The following is an 18,021-nucleotide window of genomic DNA, read 5'->3' as shown; positions in this document are numbered from 1 at the left end:
ATGTAACTTTAGTAGCTGACTGATAAAGATATAATTGATGAATGCTCACCATTCACACGAGGACATTAAACACATTAAAGCCATTTTCACATGTGCACTCCGGATAATATCTAGATAATTACAGGAGGAACACTCCGGAGATTCTCCTGAACTAGCCGTTCACATATGCTCCTCACAGCGGGGGACTATCCCTGTCAGAGAGGAGGAGGGTCGGGAGATTTCCCGAGGTAAAACGTGACGTAAAAAAAAAACGTGGAAGTAGCGGCCAAAGCAACAGAGTCCGCTACACGACGTTATAATGATAATATTAACCTTTATATTAATGCTATGTGTAGTCCAATGGAATGACAACATCCACAAAAGAGAGGAGAACAACATACTGACAGAAAACATAATGCAGCCGTTTAATTACGTGCACGGAGATCGTAGTGGTCGCGGGCAGACACTTTAGGCAGTCACTGTATATAAACGTCACTTGGGTCCCATTGGCTCGAATTGAAATCTCCGGAGTATATGCTGCCGCGTTCAGACATCAGCTCACTCGGACTTTCTGCAGATAGGTCTGGCCGGAGAAACTCCGGGTAAAGTCCACGCGAAAAATGCGGCTTTGCGTTCACACATAGCCTAAAGACCCTCCGGGTAGCCAAATCTCCAGAGTTTTTCAGGAGATTTCCCTATGTGTGAAAAGGGTTTAAGTCTGGCCCTCCCGCCTGGTGTCTCTACTTCTGTGGGGGGCTTGACACAGTATGTAAAAAAAGTAGGAGGGGTTTTGAGTTGAAAGCAGAAAATAACTTAAAGATTTAAAGTATGAATTCAATTTAATTGATTCACATAAAATGAAAACACTTCACATGGAACAGATTCCTGTATCTTTTCATATTTAGCACAAAGAAAACATGGTGCAGCCCCACTGATAACTGATGTCTTGACAACTCTGAAGAACATTAAACTCAGTTTTCTAGTCCGACATCATGAAGGCTCCAGTCAACAGGTCAACTTCTTTCCCTCAATGCTCTGACACCACCTCGTCAATCCAAGCCTGGTCACCACCTTTTTTAGAATCTTGTGTTCATGTTAATGAAACACAGAAGCTTTAAAACTATTTCAAAAATGAAATTATATGTCCCCAAAGATGTAATACATCTAGATGAATCTCTAAGTACAGCACAGATGCTCTCTCTCTCTCTCTCTATCTGTTAGATTTCCTGAGGTGTTCCCTTGAATTTGTCATTTTTACTACGAAGAAGTAATAACACGTTCTTAGAGACAGAAAAACAATCACAATGCAAGAGCTGATCACCAGGAGAACATCACATGTGATGCTCATGGATATTAATTTGTAGATGTTTGGCTGAGGAGGAGTGTGTGTATTTATTTTTTGGGTGTTTTGCAAGAAAGCCTGACTTTTTATACCAAACAAACCCCGAGCTTGGTGGTCTCCCTGAGAGTCGGTAGTTTGTGTTTTCCTTTTTTTTTGGTGTGTGTGTAAGAGTTAAAAATTCATCATGGCAGAGTATTTGTTTAACAGTGCAGTGTTTGAATGTGCGTCTTCCCTGACACTCACACACACACACACACACACACACACACACACACACACACTCACACACACACACACTCACACTCACACACACACACTCACAGTTTACATCAGGACGGCCAATGTGTAACCCCAGCATGCTCCGTCGAACAACAACAAGCACTGATGTCATGAGTGCTGCAGGACACGTTTACAGCCTGAAACAGCTTCAGACTTTAAATAAGTTAGGACAGTAAACAGTGAGACTCATGAGGACACGAGCAATAGTTAATCATTCACTCTTTTCTCTCTTCTTCTGTTACACTGGATATGTTAGAGTTACATTCATAGCACTGGATAAAGACGGTCCTGAGATAATGAAACATGTTTGTACGGATCAGTGATTAGTCGTGACCAAGATGTTGTCTAATTCATAAACAAACTAAAACATCCAGTGGACATGTTGTAATCGATGGTTGAAGTGGGTGAAAGAGGAGATATGGAAAAGAAGAAGAGAGTGAACATTTTGCAGTGCAGAGGGAACAGAGCTCATTTGGCTCTCAGAGAAAATGTTGCATGAACTCTTCTGAATCTCAAAGTGCAAAGCAGGAAAAGTCCAGGCTTTACTGGTGACGTCTGACTCAAAAAGGCTTTACATTATTCAAGTCGTATATCCATAGAGCTGAACGATGTATCGTTTTACCACTGAAAATAGTGATGTGTGCATGCACAATATGTATACTCACGTCCTGCGGTGTGAGTCGAGTGACCTGAGGCCCGTCATGCAGCCATTTTTATGTTGTTTGATGCAGACCTAAGTCGCCAGTGTTCTCGTTTCCAGGACTAGTCTACACTGTGAGTGCGCAGAGTTTTTCAGGCACCAGCCGACGCTGCTGCCGTCACAGACACACTTGCATGCCGCTCGGAGCAGACGGTCAAACACAGATTGGAAATAAGTGTATTGTTCTTATTAATGTTGTGGACACTTTGTGTACAGATACACCTGCAACGCACACGGTGAGCTTCAGTTTAATAAGAAGTTACGATCACGGGGCTGCTCAAGTCGACTACACGTAGCGTTGAACATCATTAGAAATGGTTGATGACATTTAGGAAACTGTGTGTCGCTCCACCTGTTCTCTCTTCACCTTTCCTCCTCCTCCTCCTCCTCCTCTTCCTCCTCCTTCTCTCAGGGCTGCTGTCAGAAGGCTGGACGGTGTGTGATGAATGGATTTGGTCGTGAAATTTGAAAGTTGGAGAATGGAAACAATTCTATGCTTTATTTTCTGAACTGAAAACACAAATTTTACTCCAAGAAAATTAATGGATCCCTGGAACACTGTTTAGAGCTTAAAAGCTACTAGGAGAGTAACGGTTTCACTATGTCTTTTTCAGTGGCGTGCATCGACATGTTGAATCTGTGCTGCGTTTGAAAGTTTACACCTTCCTGTTCAGAGCGTTCAGATTCAAAATCTAATCAAATCACAATAAAGGAAAATATAATTGTCTGATTCATGAAATCAAATCTCCAATTGCTCATTTTGGCACATGATCCAAGTGTTGAGTGAAACTACTTAAAAGCAAATTGGCAGGGCCCCAGTGTCCTAGTGGTTAGTCTGCACACCCCATGTGCAGAGGCTGAAGCCTTCCAAGCAGGCGGTCCAGGGTTGAATCCAACCTGTGGCTCCTTTCCTGCATGTCTTTCCCCTCTCTCTCTCTCTCTCTCCCTATTTTTCCGACTCTCTCCTCAAAAACAGGACTAAAATGTTATTGGTTGGCTTTCAGTGATTCGACATCCATGATATTTCACTGAATGTGCGTCTAATCTGTTATTCAAAAAACAAGCGCAGGAGAGAGGAGAGGTGTGTGTGCTGCACGGCAGAGATCAAGAAGAGCGTGTGTGTGTGTGTGTGTGTGTGTGTGTGTGTGTGTGTGACAGCACATCTTAAAACACTGTCATTCATAAAGTATCAGTATTAATAAAAGGAAGTATAGTGTTCCTTTGAACAGCTGCATACTTATTTCTAGTATCACTATACTGTGCAACACTAAGGTGTTTATGAGATTATAAAAACACAACCTGTCGCCTTCATACCTATTTCTGTCACCTGTATTCGGCTCATGGAATTAAGTTCATATTCGGCCGACCAAAAATAGAACAATGGTAAAAATGACTCAAATGTTACTAAAACGAATACAAATTTTTCTTTTGAGACTAAATAATAATAATCTGAATAACTGTGGCCTAATATGGCCTAAGTATGTGAACACATGTTGCCACCCAACGGGTCAAACATTTGGATTTACACTCACAGACAGGTTTAACTATAAAGGAAGGACTTCGGTAGACACACACACACACACACACACACACACACACACACACACACACAGTGTATGCCATGGCAACGCTGTCAGTTTCAATCACATTTCAATTTTAACTGCCCATTGATTCAAACCTTTTTCTGTGTTTCAGAACTGATTGTTAAACCAGCTGTTCACACACAAAGACACACACACACACAGAAACATCTGCAAATCCTTAAAGAAATCCTAGAAATGTTCTTTATGTCAGTTTATAAAGTGTCAGAGAGCGCGGTGCACTTTTAGAAACACTAAATCAGACGGTGGAGAATCTCAGAGATCAGAGAGGAATTATTTGATTACCATGTATTAGATTAGATCACTTTAGATTGAATTAGGTTAGTTCAAATTGAATTAGATAAGATTAGATAAGAAGTCCAAACAATCTCAGTGTATAAATTGAGTTAAAGAAAATAATTTAATCTCTCACTTTGAAGAAAAGGAGCAGTTCAAATCCAGACCGTTATGAAGGTTAGTGTAACTGGATAGAGAATGGTTTGCTGTCAGAGGGGGTCCAGCAGACACTTCTGGGACAGTGAAGGTATTGCAAAGCTCGATTTTTCCAACATGATTAAACAGCTTTAACTGGACATTGTGTATGTCAGTGTTCATGTGCTAAAGACGAAAACTCGCCCTCAGTACGAACACAATAACCAGTTGAGTAAGGTAGTAACGATGGGAACCAGAGCCGGCTATTATGACGGGCCCTTGGTCTCCGTAGTTAGGAAGCACACAAAATGCAAACACATACACACACGAGACATTCACACACAATTAGGCGTAGGCATACAGTACCAACCATGTGTTGAACTTTACAGTTGAATGGGTAACTGAGTCTATAGTATTTTCTAAGTACAGAGGTCAAAGAGAACCAGGTCAGAACCATGGATAGCGTCATAGTGCTGTGACAGTCGAAGCTGTAAAATGTGACAACAAGCAGCTGAGAGCAGAGAAGCTGTCCATCACTCAGGTGAACTCCGGCTGCTACGAGCATTTATAATACAATAACTTCACGACTCACAACAACCCCACACTTCTCATCGACAGAGAGGCACGAGATAATAACACGCGAGAGAGACGAGAGCTGCAGTACTTATCAACAAGCATCACCTTGTCCCGAAAACTGACGAGCTACACATAGACTGTTTAACTGCAAAAGCACATACACACAATGGAACAGGTGCTCGGCGGCCACCTAAGCTTGTAAAGAACATATTACACTATGCATCACCTTGTCTTAAAATTCAAATCTGAAACAAGTCTAATGTTATGATTGTTTAGACCGACGTTGTCTAACTTGTTTCTAAGGTTCCCTCACACACCACTGAGTGGAGCAGCGGAGATGCATGCTGAACTATTGTACAGCTACTGCTGCTGGGAGGGGGCATGCATGGACTGGCTACTGTTATTAGAAAAAGAGTCTTATTTAGGAAGCTGTGCAACCTTCTCTTGCAGGTGCAGGTTTGCTTCAGCTCGTCAGTCTCGCTAGGGATCTCTATGATTGGCTGATCGGAGGTTTCATTTCTCTCCAGCTCTCGACACAGGTTCAGGAAAGCCCTTTGAGCATGCCGCTGTGCTATCCATGCTTTCACCCATTAGTGCGGTTTCTCCTTAATTGTCGCCTCCACCTCTTCTTTTCTTTTTCTGCTAAATACGCCAGCGCCATTTTCAACTTTTTAGCAGGCTACCTATAATACGAGTGTTGAGCGACAGCGGTGTGAAAAATGTTTTTCACTAGTGCTTTGCCGTCTGCTTGGTGTGTCAGGGCCTTTAAGGAGCACTCACACTAGGCACAGTTGTCCCGTACCCTCACGCCCTTCTTTGTGCAAATTTATGAATAACTCTGAGGTCAAATCTAATCAAAACGGATGAGAAGGAACTGTGCTAAAGAAATTAGCTAGAGACCAAAACTGTCATTTGTTCCAGGTTGTAAACATGTTTATTTCTGCTTTCAAAAGAGGCATAATAATAAGGAACCTTAATGGGGATTCTTGGCTTTTTCAGCCAGCTTCAAGTGGACACTCGAGGAACTGCAGCCATTTTGCATGTTCTCATTGGCTTACATTTTTAAAAGTGGAGGTTTCCACTTGTGCTTAACTCGATTAAGTCTCATCGTTTCCGTTACTAAAGACACAAACAGATCAGCTATGAAAAGGGATTTGGTTTAATGGAGTGTAGAACAGCACACGTGGAAAAACTTTTGATAAAGTAGCTTAAATGTTGAGCTTCATAGTGAATCACACACACTGCTGCTGTAAGATCCAAAATGCCGAGGTCAGCAGATAGTAACACTGCAGTAGCTGACATGTCTTATCAAATACTTGTATGTGCAAATAAGCAAAAGATACAAGTGCTCCTCCAAGCACCCTGTTTTCAGTTGGACAGATTACTAGACTGCATGTTCTCAGCAGAAGGAGCCTCTTGGCCTCTCAGCTGTGACTTCATTATGCATTCTATCCTCATTGACCCTCTTTCACCCTCCATTCACTCCCATTAACGGCTCCCCCCACCTCCCATTCAGACCCTCACGGCCTAAAACACAGTGTGTCAACTGGTGAGGTCTGCAGGTCAGTCTCTGGAGGGTCTGACACCAACCGGTTAACCTTCAGATGTCAACACAGGCTGAATGAGGCCTCACATACGCAGAGTTCAAAGAGCATTAGAAGTCAAAAAGTCCTGCATTAATACCACTCCGTCACAGTGCGGGTCCCCGAGGAGCGAATCTGACACAAAGAATTCAAGGTTGTTTAAGTGAAATTTGCATGTGTTGCAGTGTAAAAACGAAGAGACACTGTTTTCTCCTTTTGGCAAATTTAGTTCAGGCGGGGTTTATATAAATCATTCTTTAGTATTTAAAGGGCAGAACATTTTCCACTGATCACATTTCTAACATCTTTAACTGATGAGCAGAAATGGATCAAATGGAAGTGATGGGAAGAAAGAGAGATGGAATAGAGAAGGGATAAAAATGGAGGACTATCAGTTTACATAAGTTTGGGTTAGATCCAATCAATGTCCAGCCCTACAACAGATGTTAAGATTTAAAAAGAACATTATTACATTTATTTTGAGATTACCCAAGAGGGAAGAAACAAAGTAAAACTCTTCATTCTGACAGAAACTCGGCTCATGTTGTTGCCCTGAGGACACTTTTATTATACTCTCCACAGAAACAGTAATGTTGATGGAGAAGGTGAGAGCCAGACAGTTCAGCTGGTGCTCACACCGGCATTTAAACGGGCGACGTGGAGTAACGTTACACGTAAATTGCTTGTTTGCGATGAAATTCCAACGTGTGAATGAGCTGTGAAATGACAAAAATGAGAGCGTCTCAGTCCTCTTTGGTTGATGCTTACAGCCTGTGGACTGATTCCTACGAAGAGAGCGTTTGTTTCCGAGAAGTTCAAAGGATTTGCTTCCAAACAGTGCTTACTCTTAATTTAGCTTAGAAATGGAGTCTGCTACTGTCAACACACAGTCCAACCACGCAGCAACCTCAGGTGTTGAAAAATTGAGCCAATGCGAAAGTGCAAAAAATGCAGTTCCTCCAGCGTCCACTTGAGGCTGGCTCCAAAAGAAAGGAACAAAGGATGAGAACCAATGCACTAGATCAATGAACTTGAAGGTTTCTCATTAGAGAAAAGAGAAGAGCATTAGGGGAGACAGCTCTCTCTCTGTTTTAATTTGGACCACAGTACCCAAATTTAAACACTAGGTGTCAGAGTTACATATTGCTCCTTTAAGTGTCACTTTTGGTGAATGCTTTTTGGTTAGCTTACTAATATAAATACATTCTTTTGAACCAGTAGATATAGAAAAAGTCCAACAGAGGCTAATCGGAAGCACTCATTTTGAATCTGGGAGAACTTTTCTTAATTTCTTAATGATATTTTTAGAGCACACGATCCGTATTTGGAGCCAATGGCTGCTCAGCCAGAGCAGTGATATTGAGCTGGACAGTCCTTGGAGAAATCACAGAAAAATTCCATCCAAATTATTTCTAATGACACACCGCATTCTTCTGCAGACTCCAGGGGGATGTGAAATGTGGGCGAGAGATACACATGGAGAGAGAGAAAGAAGGGGTGAGGCTTCAGAATAAACAGAAACCGAGAGATGAGAGATCATGCGGTGATTGAGTAACGCTGAAGGCTGAAGAAAGCGGACTAATACTGTTCTATTCTTAGTCACCTTCATCATGATGAAGTAAGAATGATGGAGAACCCTAACCCCACCGAGAGCGAGAGAGAGACTTGGCGAGACAGATAGATTCTGGCGTTGGTTCCGAGTTCAGGGTCATCCACAGATTACACGCATGTTGGAAACTTCTTGGCGAGATACACCGTCCTCCTTAAACCCATCATCACCTCTAGCCATCATTGCATTTCAAAAATAACACTCATCTTCCACTCAGAGGAATGTTTTTTTTATCCCAAAGCCAGACTTTCTATCAAGGTTTCCTGGAGGGAAAAGTAAAAAAGACATCTCTGAAACACAACTCGCACTCAGCTGGAAAGTTTAACACTCAACATGAACAAGCAAATGTGAAAACAAGAGCACCAAGATGTTTTTTTTATGAACTTAGCAGGAAATGCATCCCAATTGTGTATGTAAAAACTGGCAGGATAACACAGAAAGCGTTGAAGAGTTCAAATAAGGCAGGAAACAATGGTTGGGATTTTCTCTTAAAGGTTTTCATGTGTAGTTCGTGTAGGAGAGTGTGCTCTGACTCCACATCTCACAATCTTCTCAGCGCTGTCAGCTGCACCTGTAGCAGACCGTCACAGCGAAACAGACGACCAGCCGCTCTAGAAAAATACTGTTGAATGAAAGAGTAGGCAAACTAAACCAACAGACTTCATTGAATTTAGACATTAAGTTGTGTTGTTGATTATTTCAGGTCCAAATCTTGACATTGGTGTACAAACTATTTAAATACAATAAATTGTGTTAGAAATATGTACAGCGTCTACACTGCACAGGTTGAATACCGGCTACTGCAATTCAAAGCTTCTATTGGTCGAGGCAGGTGACATATGTGCTGCCAGCTCTCATCACTAAACCCTATGAAAACTAGCAGACATGCCCTCCAGGAGAGAGCTTAGTGCAGGGACCACAAAAACACCTGTCGTAAACAGAAAAGAAATGTCACTCTCCCCCTGTCTCTTATCACTCAAGGTAAGGCTCTGCACGCACAAGGGGAAGTTCCGCTTGTGTGACGCAAAAAGTTTTGACATTTTGGTGGCAGAGACCAAAGCTGGCTATGCCCCTCTTATGATTGGTCACTTTCAACACCGCTTTGGTTACATGAAGCCAGCTAAGGCTCAGTGCAACAGTTTATTTATCTTTGAGTTCTTTTATGTATTTTATTTTCATAATTTATTGAAGAGAAGGAAGACGAGGAAGACGAGGAAGTGGATGTATTGTTTAAACAGGAGAGTGACTTAGTTTTACAGCCAGACAGTAACGTTAAAGTTTCAGTAGCCGAGCTGTGAGATTTCCAGCCAGTCCAGCCTGGACGACAGATCTGAGCGGGGGGCTGGGACTCCCTGTCCTTAGAGCTGGACATTTGGCACAGCCAGCTGATGGTACCGCTAGTCACACAGCTAACTGAGCTCTGCAGTTGGAGGAAGTTACACGAAGCACTAAGAGAAACGGTCTAACCTTAGTTTGACACTAATCTGGGATGGTAAGAAAGCTGCATCGCTTTGGACACCTGAGTATTAATGACAGACTGGGGTCCATGCCAACGCCAAGGTTTCTGGCCTCTTCTTTAACATTGATGGAAAAGGGACCTAAACTAGACACAGACTTTACTGTTACGTTTATCAACCCTGTTGCCAGGACAACCTTTGTCAGAAATCGTAGGCAAACTGTTCTGCACAGGAAAAGAAGAGGAATGGACGTTTAATTGATGATTAAAGATTCAAGAGAGCACAAAACTAATCTGGATCTTTTTTGAAAGCACACAAGCATATCGTTTGTAGAATAAACAAGAACTAAATAGGACAATCAAAATTAAAATCAAAGTCTTGATCGTAGCTGTAACTTTTGCAACATTGCCAACTGCAGTGTCAGGGTCTTAAAATACTCTCCTGAGTTGAACAATTTTCAAATGACAGATGAAAGTTTCAAAATGCTTTCACAACAAAAAACTGCACTGGGATCTGAGAGGTGGCCAATAAAAACACATATTTCCAAATTACTCATTTAAGTACCCTGCCGTGTCTAAACTCTCGGGCATTCACTGTGTTGCATGAAGTTGTAAAAGTCCTTTCATTAGGTAATAGTGAAGATTATCATCCACCAAAACTGTTATTGCAAAACACCATTTGATGTAGGGCCGATACTTTGATAGGACTTATAACCCTAATGACGCAAACAATGTCCTGGAGCAGATCTCACAGGTCAAAATGAAAACTGGACGTGGCAGCCAATGAAAACATGGAGGAGAGGTGAAAACAAAGAGGAACCACTAGAAAGTCATGAAGACAAATGGCACTGAACAGGCCTCATTGGACAGGCTGACGGGGGATTTTTCCCCTCGTATCAAGCCAAGTGTAGTAAGTCAAATGAGTTAATGAGGATCTAGACTGAACCATGTGCAGCTCTGTGGTTGTTGATGTGCCACATGCAGTACAGTCAGTATACCTGTCAGAGCGCAAATGTCTTAGTTCTGTTATTTTTGGATCAAGCTCACTTGAGTACAAGGTACAAAGACCTCCTGTGGCGCACTGATTCATTTTTCACTCAAAACACATCCAAAATGATTCCAATGCTCAACACGTATCTGCTAGAGGCTGAACTATTCACAACAGTTTACACATTTAAAGCTCAGAGAACAAGGCAGACTGTACACTGTTAGAAAATGTCTCCTAATGGTGACAACATATACTGTATAGATAATGGACAGCACAATGACCCTGAAGGGAAGCCTGAAATTTAGAGCTCCCCCTGCTGACTGGTTGCAGTATTGGTCATAAATCAACTCCTCCATGTTAACAGAAGACATACTGGCCAAACTGGAAAATCAAACTACAACTAAAAGTAATCCTTTTAACTTGGTTATGTTGCGATAGTTATCATCACTCTGATATGTGTTTAAAGTTACTCTTAAATTAGTTACTTGATGCTATAAAAAGGAATTTAATGCCATGACTGCACTGGATTATCAGAGTAAGTAGACCTTCAGGATTAAACCTTGGTGAGAATTTTGCTGTCCATAAAAGATGTACTACATCTGCCAGGACCTGCTGTCCCAATGTAACATTCTGTCATTTGTGATGCAGTGTGTTAATAAAGCTGCGATCAGAGGATCATGGCGGACCCCAGCAAGCCATCAAAAGTTTGAATAAGCTACACTGAAAAAGAGAATGACACAACAAAGTCAAACACGTTCAGCAAAGACATTTCATGCAGGTAAGGAAGCACTTTTTAAAATGATAAAGCGCTTTCTTCAACACAACAGTATGAACTGTATCTGAGATGTTGTCACCCATCATAATGCCCCGCACACAGCCAGTGGCAGCAGCTGTAGATTCATCTCGTCACGCTCAGGTACAAAATACAGCTGAGCTCACATTCACATTTCCTGTATATTGAGTTAAACGAATCATGTCTACAAATAGTTCAAATATATAGATCAGAGTTCAAAGATCACCCCTGCGTTCATACAAAAGAGACCCTGTAGTGCAGAAACTCTGTTCACTTCAGAGCTGACTGAACGAGGAGAGAGGAGGAGGACTGACACTGTGCAGTAACAAGATTTGTTTTGAAAGGGTTAAACTCCTTTGACACTGTTGTGAAGTGTTTATATATAAAACATGCATCATTGATATCTGGTTATTCAGTACTATGCATATATTTAAGTCTTGTTTAATATTTTACCATACATCAGAAACAGCTAACAGAATAACTAAAATCATAATGTGACAAATGAGACCGAAGCCCCCAGCAGTAACAGATGGGTGACGTCACTCAGGCTTTGTCCGTTAATATTTAAAGTCTATGGTTTGAACCAGGGTTTATGTTAGCCAGTGTTTACCAGCTTTTGGCTGGAATCAGGTGCATCTGTCCGTCAGTGAAATACCAACGTTCAAAATGTCAGGCGGGACATGTTACAAATAAACATTTTAAAAAATCATAAAAAATGTATAATGACATATGAGATATTGTGTTTCCAAAAGGCTACATGGACAATATTTGCCGACCATTTCTAATATCTATAAGTTGGACAATCACAATCGATACACTAATGTACAGTCCTCGCCCTCCAACCCTCGATAATGTGTGGGAGGTCGCTTTGACACCTGCTCTGCAGATCAGAGGGAGACAGAGACGTCCGCTTGTAAGTCCCTTGATTCTGCTGCGAGGTCTCATTCTTGTGATTTTGTATCTCTCTGCAGTCTTAAGTTTTGTATCATTGCCTTACATTGCGCCAGAAATGAAATATCGAAATGGAATATCAAAAATAACATTTACAGATTTACTGCGGAGTAAGTCTTCGTAAAACATGCTACTGATGATTAAGCTTCTGTCAATACAGCAAAACCAGGCAAACCAGAAATGGAAAGAGACGAAGCGGTTCACACCACTGTATTTAGAGAGAAGAGGTGCAGGTGTGTGTGTGTGTGTGTGTGTAGTTGTGTGTGTGTGTGTGAGTGTGTGTGTGTGTGTGTAGTTGTGTGTGTGTGTGTGTGTGTGTGTAGTTGTGTGTATGTATGGATCAACCAGGAAATGGCTTGATCCTGAGACTCTTTTCTGCAGATGGCTAAGTAATATGAAACACAACTTATTTAGTATTTTTTATGAAACAAAACAATTCAAATGTGTAAAAACTCATTTTATGCACCATTTCCAGCATGCAGAAGTAAAAATCATTATAGTTTTTGCTTTAATCCTTTGACACATGCGAGCAGAGATGAGATGCTATCAGATAAATTCCTCAAAACAAACTGTGAAAGCTTTAAAGGAGGAAGACGGGAGCTGTGAGAAAAAATCATCATCCCAATTAAGAGTTTACTGAGATCAAATGGCTGCATGTTACTGCTTAGCACTTATCCCCCCCCCCTCTCTCACACACACACACACACACACACACACACACACACACACACACACACACACACACACACACACACACACTTGACCCCAGTGACACCTGCCTTCATTGGCTCTTTTCTCTGGCTAATTTGAAAACCCTCCCTCCTAATCCTCCCCCCTGGAAAATGTTCAGTCCCCCCCACTCTCTCTCTCTCTGTTTTCCTTCCTCTCTCGCCCACTTTCTTTAGCAGTTCAGGTCAATTTAAATCTGCTCTGCTGGCATGACATTAAAGAAAAGTGTGTTTTCAATGGTGAATCAATCCAAATCTTGTTATAAAACTTGGCAGTAGGATAATAACCAGCTTAGAAAAGCCCCGCCAGTGTGTGAAGCGGAAAGTTAATAATGTGAAACATAGACACAGAGTTTGTGCATCTTTTTCTGACATCTCAGATTGTCAAAGTCAGCAGAAAAATCTGATATCCTGAACACAGAAACAAACGATTATGATCTGTTAGGAAAATGCACCGAGACAAATCTTCTTTTTGACTTGCACCAATGCACACACAAACACAGTGCACTAATGCACCAAACACACAAACACACACACACACACTATACAAACAAACACACACACACACACACACACACATACACACACACACACACACACACACACACACACACACACACACACAAACAAGGGAACTGTACAACTTCTTCAGAGTTTTATCGGGTATTTGTCTGCATTAACTTGGTGCACATTTTGTCTGTGCGGTTGATGGACACGATTCATTTGCATTTTTTGTTGATGTTTTCTTGGTGAGATTCCTTTAAATAAAAACAAATATTAATCACACGGAGCTATAAAACTAACCAAATGGGCATTAACTGTGGGGGTTAACTGACGTAACCTAGCAACAACAAGCGTCGGTGAGAAGCGCTCTGAAACTGAGGTATGAAAGGCGTTACAAGCCCTAAATGTCTCTACAAAAATGAATAAATTAAATATTTGTCCAGCCATGGCCGGAAAGTCTACAAGTAGGGTCAGAACCCCAAAATTATGTATATTCTGTCACTGCAGCGATGCAGAACCATGTACGTCAACTTCTGTAGTCACGTTTGATCACACAAGTTTCTGTGAGATCTCGTGTCTGTGTCTGTGGGAATCGCCACTGGGAAATGGTAACGATAAAACTGCAGGTGTGCGAGTCCAGCGTGCACGTTCTGAGGATTCTAATGTTAAAAAACACTTGAAACTAACTGTCCATATGTGAAACTATTACCTCATTAATACCTTCCAAAAAAGATTGATCCTAAAAGTTCCACAATGTAAATAAAAAGCAACTTCCACTTCACCTAACGGCCCTCTCAAAGACCACATCCTTCCTTCTTGACCCAAGCTTCCAGTTTGAGATAAAGCCGGCTAAATAAATCCAATTTAATCAGGACTTTTAAAACCTACATGCACAGTAAAATAAACACACTGCAAATGTCTAACAGGATAACAATGAATACAGATTTGTTTTTACTCGCAGCTATTGGGCCGTTAAGATATCGCAATTTTAAACATCAAAAGAATTATAAGATAAAATGATATTGATACTTTTTTGAAACCACAGCAACAAAAATGCAGGCATATTCCTGCAGACCGTTTAAATTGCACAAATATTTGGCATTGTTTCGTTACTGGAACGTTGCCAATGAATTTGTGTAATTTAGACATTGCTTTCTCTCTTTCGCTTGCAGCAGCTGTTGGTTGAAAAATATGACTGAAGAACTTTTTTTAAGCTTCATATTTTTCGATACTATTGTTCATTCAAATACCGATGATTGTATCATTTAAAAAAAAAAGGTGTGGTATCAAATTGGAGTTAGGATGCCCTCTGCTGGATGAACTACATAATGACGTCAAGTCGAATTCAGCATTGTTTTCTGCATTATATGTTCTGTAAATTTGAGTAACTTTTTTTTATGTCTTTTATGTCCCACATTTGAGCTGATATTGACACATATGCACATATTAGGCTACCTTAATATTAAAATATTATTTGTGAGGGTTTTTAAATGTCTTTCAGGTAATTGTTGCAGCATGTGGTTATAAACACATTTTCGAGGACCTATTTTCCATATGAATATGATGGGATTTATTCCACCTTCAGCATGTGGGTTCATGAGTTGCAAAAGCTCAACTATCCACTTCTGACTGTCTTATTTCAGCTTCGACTTTTTTTTTTTATGTTAAACTTGGTTTAAAGATGAAGAACCCCTGTGAAAACAAAGTGAAACTCAGGTGAAATCATATTACTCCTCACAACTGCTCAATGGGATGGATGCATCCACAATCTCTCCTTCCTTCACTCCTGATTTTCTCCTAATTTCACTTCAATTTGCAGTGATGGACAACGGTGATATCAAACCAAACTCCCCGTGAAAAAAGCACAGAAAATAATGGTAAAATAACCACATCATGGTATTCCCCCTCCATCACCTGTGAGCTAAAATATGAAACAGGTATTCACCAGGGTGTTTGTCAATCTAGACCCCCCTAAAATAAACTAGAGCTGGCCTACATTTCTCCAGCAAACATTCAAATCAAGCGCTGGTCCCTGCAGCCTCTCACTCACAGAATCAGGTGAATACGCAGCCAGGTTCAGTTCAGACAAGTTTCAGCTCATGTTTCCTAAAACACTCACCGGCTCGTCCATCTGCTCGTGCTCGTAGTAATCATAATATTCTCTGTGGCTGAAGTCGCTGGCGAGGTTTGAGTACAGGAGATAAGCCAGTGAGAGAGATAATCCCAGAAGGTGCATGTTTATAAAGTCCGCGAGAGTTTATGATCCGAGAACCATAAAAATTTAAAAAACCCTCCCCGGTGCGCGCGCTCCCCTCTCCGTCTCCAGCAGCAGATCACACACTTTCATCTGGACTCTCTCTCTCTCTCTCTCTCTCTCTCTCTCTCTCTCTCTCTCTCTCTCTCTCTCTCTCTCTCTCTCTCTCTCTCGGTCTGGTACTCCACTCACAGACAGACCCCCGCTGCAGCGTGTGTTTTGTGAGCCCCGCTGTGAATGAAAGCCCGGTCATATGGAAACACATAAATCCGGTGTGCGTCCGGACCGTTAAAGCGCAAAATCACAGGAAAACCGGACGACCTGCCTTCAAAATAAAAGACCACAACTGGCCACTGTTAAAAGAACAGCCACACAAGGTGCAGAAAGTCATCCATACTTTCTACTGCCCTCTATCGACAGTTAACTGGAATGTAGGGATATTGAAAACTGAGGCATTGAACTTCCTATGCGAAAAGGTTATGATCGGCTGTTCCCAAATAAGTCACTTCACACAAAAAAAATGGCAAACAGGGTTCATCATAGTTTATTCCAAGGATTGTATTCTGTTTGTCAGCCTTTCTAAGATTTTATAATGAAACACTCATGCCTTCTTTATACACTGAAGCATTTTTTTTTTAAAGACTCAAAAGACTATGTCTGACACTGTCACACATTGTTGCATCATGTCCATGGTGGAAATGTACAATTCATGAGCGTAAAATGGAAAGAGAGGAGGAATGCCTCTTTCATGTCTTTTTTTTTTTACTACCTGAATGAAAAAATTGACAGACATTGCTGCCGCCCTCAGAATCCAGAAAATAATCATTTAGATACCCGGTTGTCACAGAGATGTCCCTGGTTATGATATATCAAACTACCTAACTCAGCGGGAATTCGAGAGCTTCAGCAATTTCTGCCCACGACTCCACCGTGGTATAGAGTGGAGAAGTTTCTCCTTAATTTCCACTGGAGAACACGTTCCTTTGCTTCGCAGCCCTGTTTACTAGTTTGCAGCTTCCTCTTTGGTGCTGGCTAGACCATTCATATTGGTTGTTGAAAACAGTCACAACATTGAGCAACACAATTTGCACAAGACAAGACTACGACCTGCGGTAATATGAACCAAAAAAAAAACTGCCTTAAAACAGCTCAGTTCAAGTTCTTAAACCACCTCACCAAACGACTGAGCTCATGGGAGCGCCTCTAACTCATGATATTACTCCAAATTTGGAAATATGTCTGAGATGGCTCTTGAATTTCTTCAGTGATGTAATTGTGTAATGTGTTTGCAGAAGAGCCAATTCTCTTCCAATAGCTGCAGCTTCCTTAAAGCTACTGACAAAACAGTTTATGTTAACAAGAGAGTACAGTATGTACAGAGGAGACCTTTTCGCAGCGTCATCTTTGTCACTGAGAAATAACTCTGTGTCAGAACATATGAACAGACATTAACTTTGAATATTTAGACTTGTTTTATGTTCATCTGATATTGTTTGGCCTCCTTCACATTTGATGAAACAACCAAAATGTCTCCCGTGTTTTATGAACATTTCAGAGATTATTATTACAAAGTTGGACAGTCAGGGCTGCGATGGTGAAGCCAGAGCGCAGCATGAGCTAGTTCAGATGAAATAATGTGGAGACAGGGTAATACAACAGGCCTTAGGCTGTGGGGCGAACACACACACACACACACACACACACACACACACTCACAGACGAAAAGTTGCGCTAAGCAGGGGGTTTCTCTCTATTTTCCAAGTTGCTAAGACTCTGTTATACTGAAGAATGAGTGTGTGTGTGTGTGTGTGTCCGTGTGTGTCCGTGTGTGTGTGTGTGTCCGTGTGTGAGGCCACTGTGATATTTAAGGGATATGAAATCCTTCAGCATGGCCGGCATTCCAAAGTATTACAAGACACACACACACACACACACACACACACACACACACACACACACACACTCACAAACACACACACACACACACACGCACACACTCACACACACACACACCCCCACACACACACACACACACACACACACACACACACACACACACACACACACACACACACACACACACACAGAACCTGAATGGACTGTTCTCCTCTGTTTGGATTAAACTGAGGAGGTTTTAGAGGAAACAACATGGAGCTGAGGTCATTCAGACAAACTAATTATTTCAAACAAACTCACTTTTGGTGCATGTCCGCTCAGGGCTTCCATAGTTCAGACAAAAAGCAAAGAGAAATGTTCTCCCATGTGGT

At 41.5% G+C, this 18,021-nt stretch overlaps 1 protein-coding gene across 3 annotated transcripts in view; it reads right to left on the bottom strand.

The window, feature by feature from the left end:
* vegfc (vascular endothelial growth factor c) overlaps positions 1 to 16,097 on the bottom strand; it is a 49,537-nt gene extending 33,440 nt beyond the window's left edge. The window contains exon 1 of one of the 3 annotated variants that reach the window (XM_061052925.1): positions 15,620 to 16,097. In XM_061052925.1, coding sequence (XP_060908908.1) covers positions 15,620 to 15,736 — 117 coding nt within the window. In that variant the 5' untranslated portion in view covers positions 15,737 to 16,097. The remainder of the gene's footprint in view (positions 1 to 15,619) is intronic. The other 2 variants (XM_061052927.1, XM_061052926.1) reach the window with 2 other exon arrangements.
* Between the last annotated feature and the right edge of the window lie 1,924 nt (positions 16,098 to 18,021).

The sequence above is a fragment of the Labrus mixtus genome, chromosome 2 (genome assembly GCF_963584025.1).
Source record: "Labrus mixtus chromosome 2, fLabMix1.1, whole genome shotgun sequence".
Lineage (NCBI taxonomy): Eukaryota > Metazoa > Chordata > Actinopteri > Labriformes > Labridae > Labrus > Labrus mixtus.
This window is presented reverse-complemented; position numbering and strand designations above follow the sequence as displayed.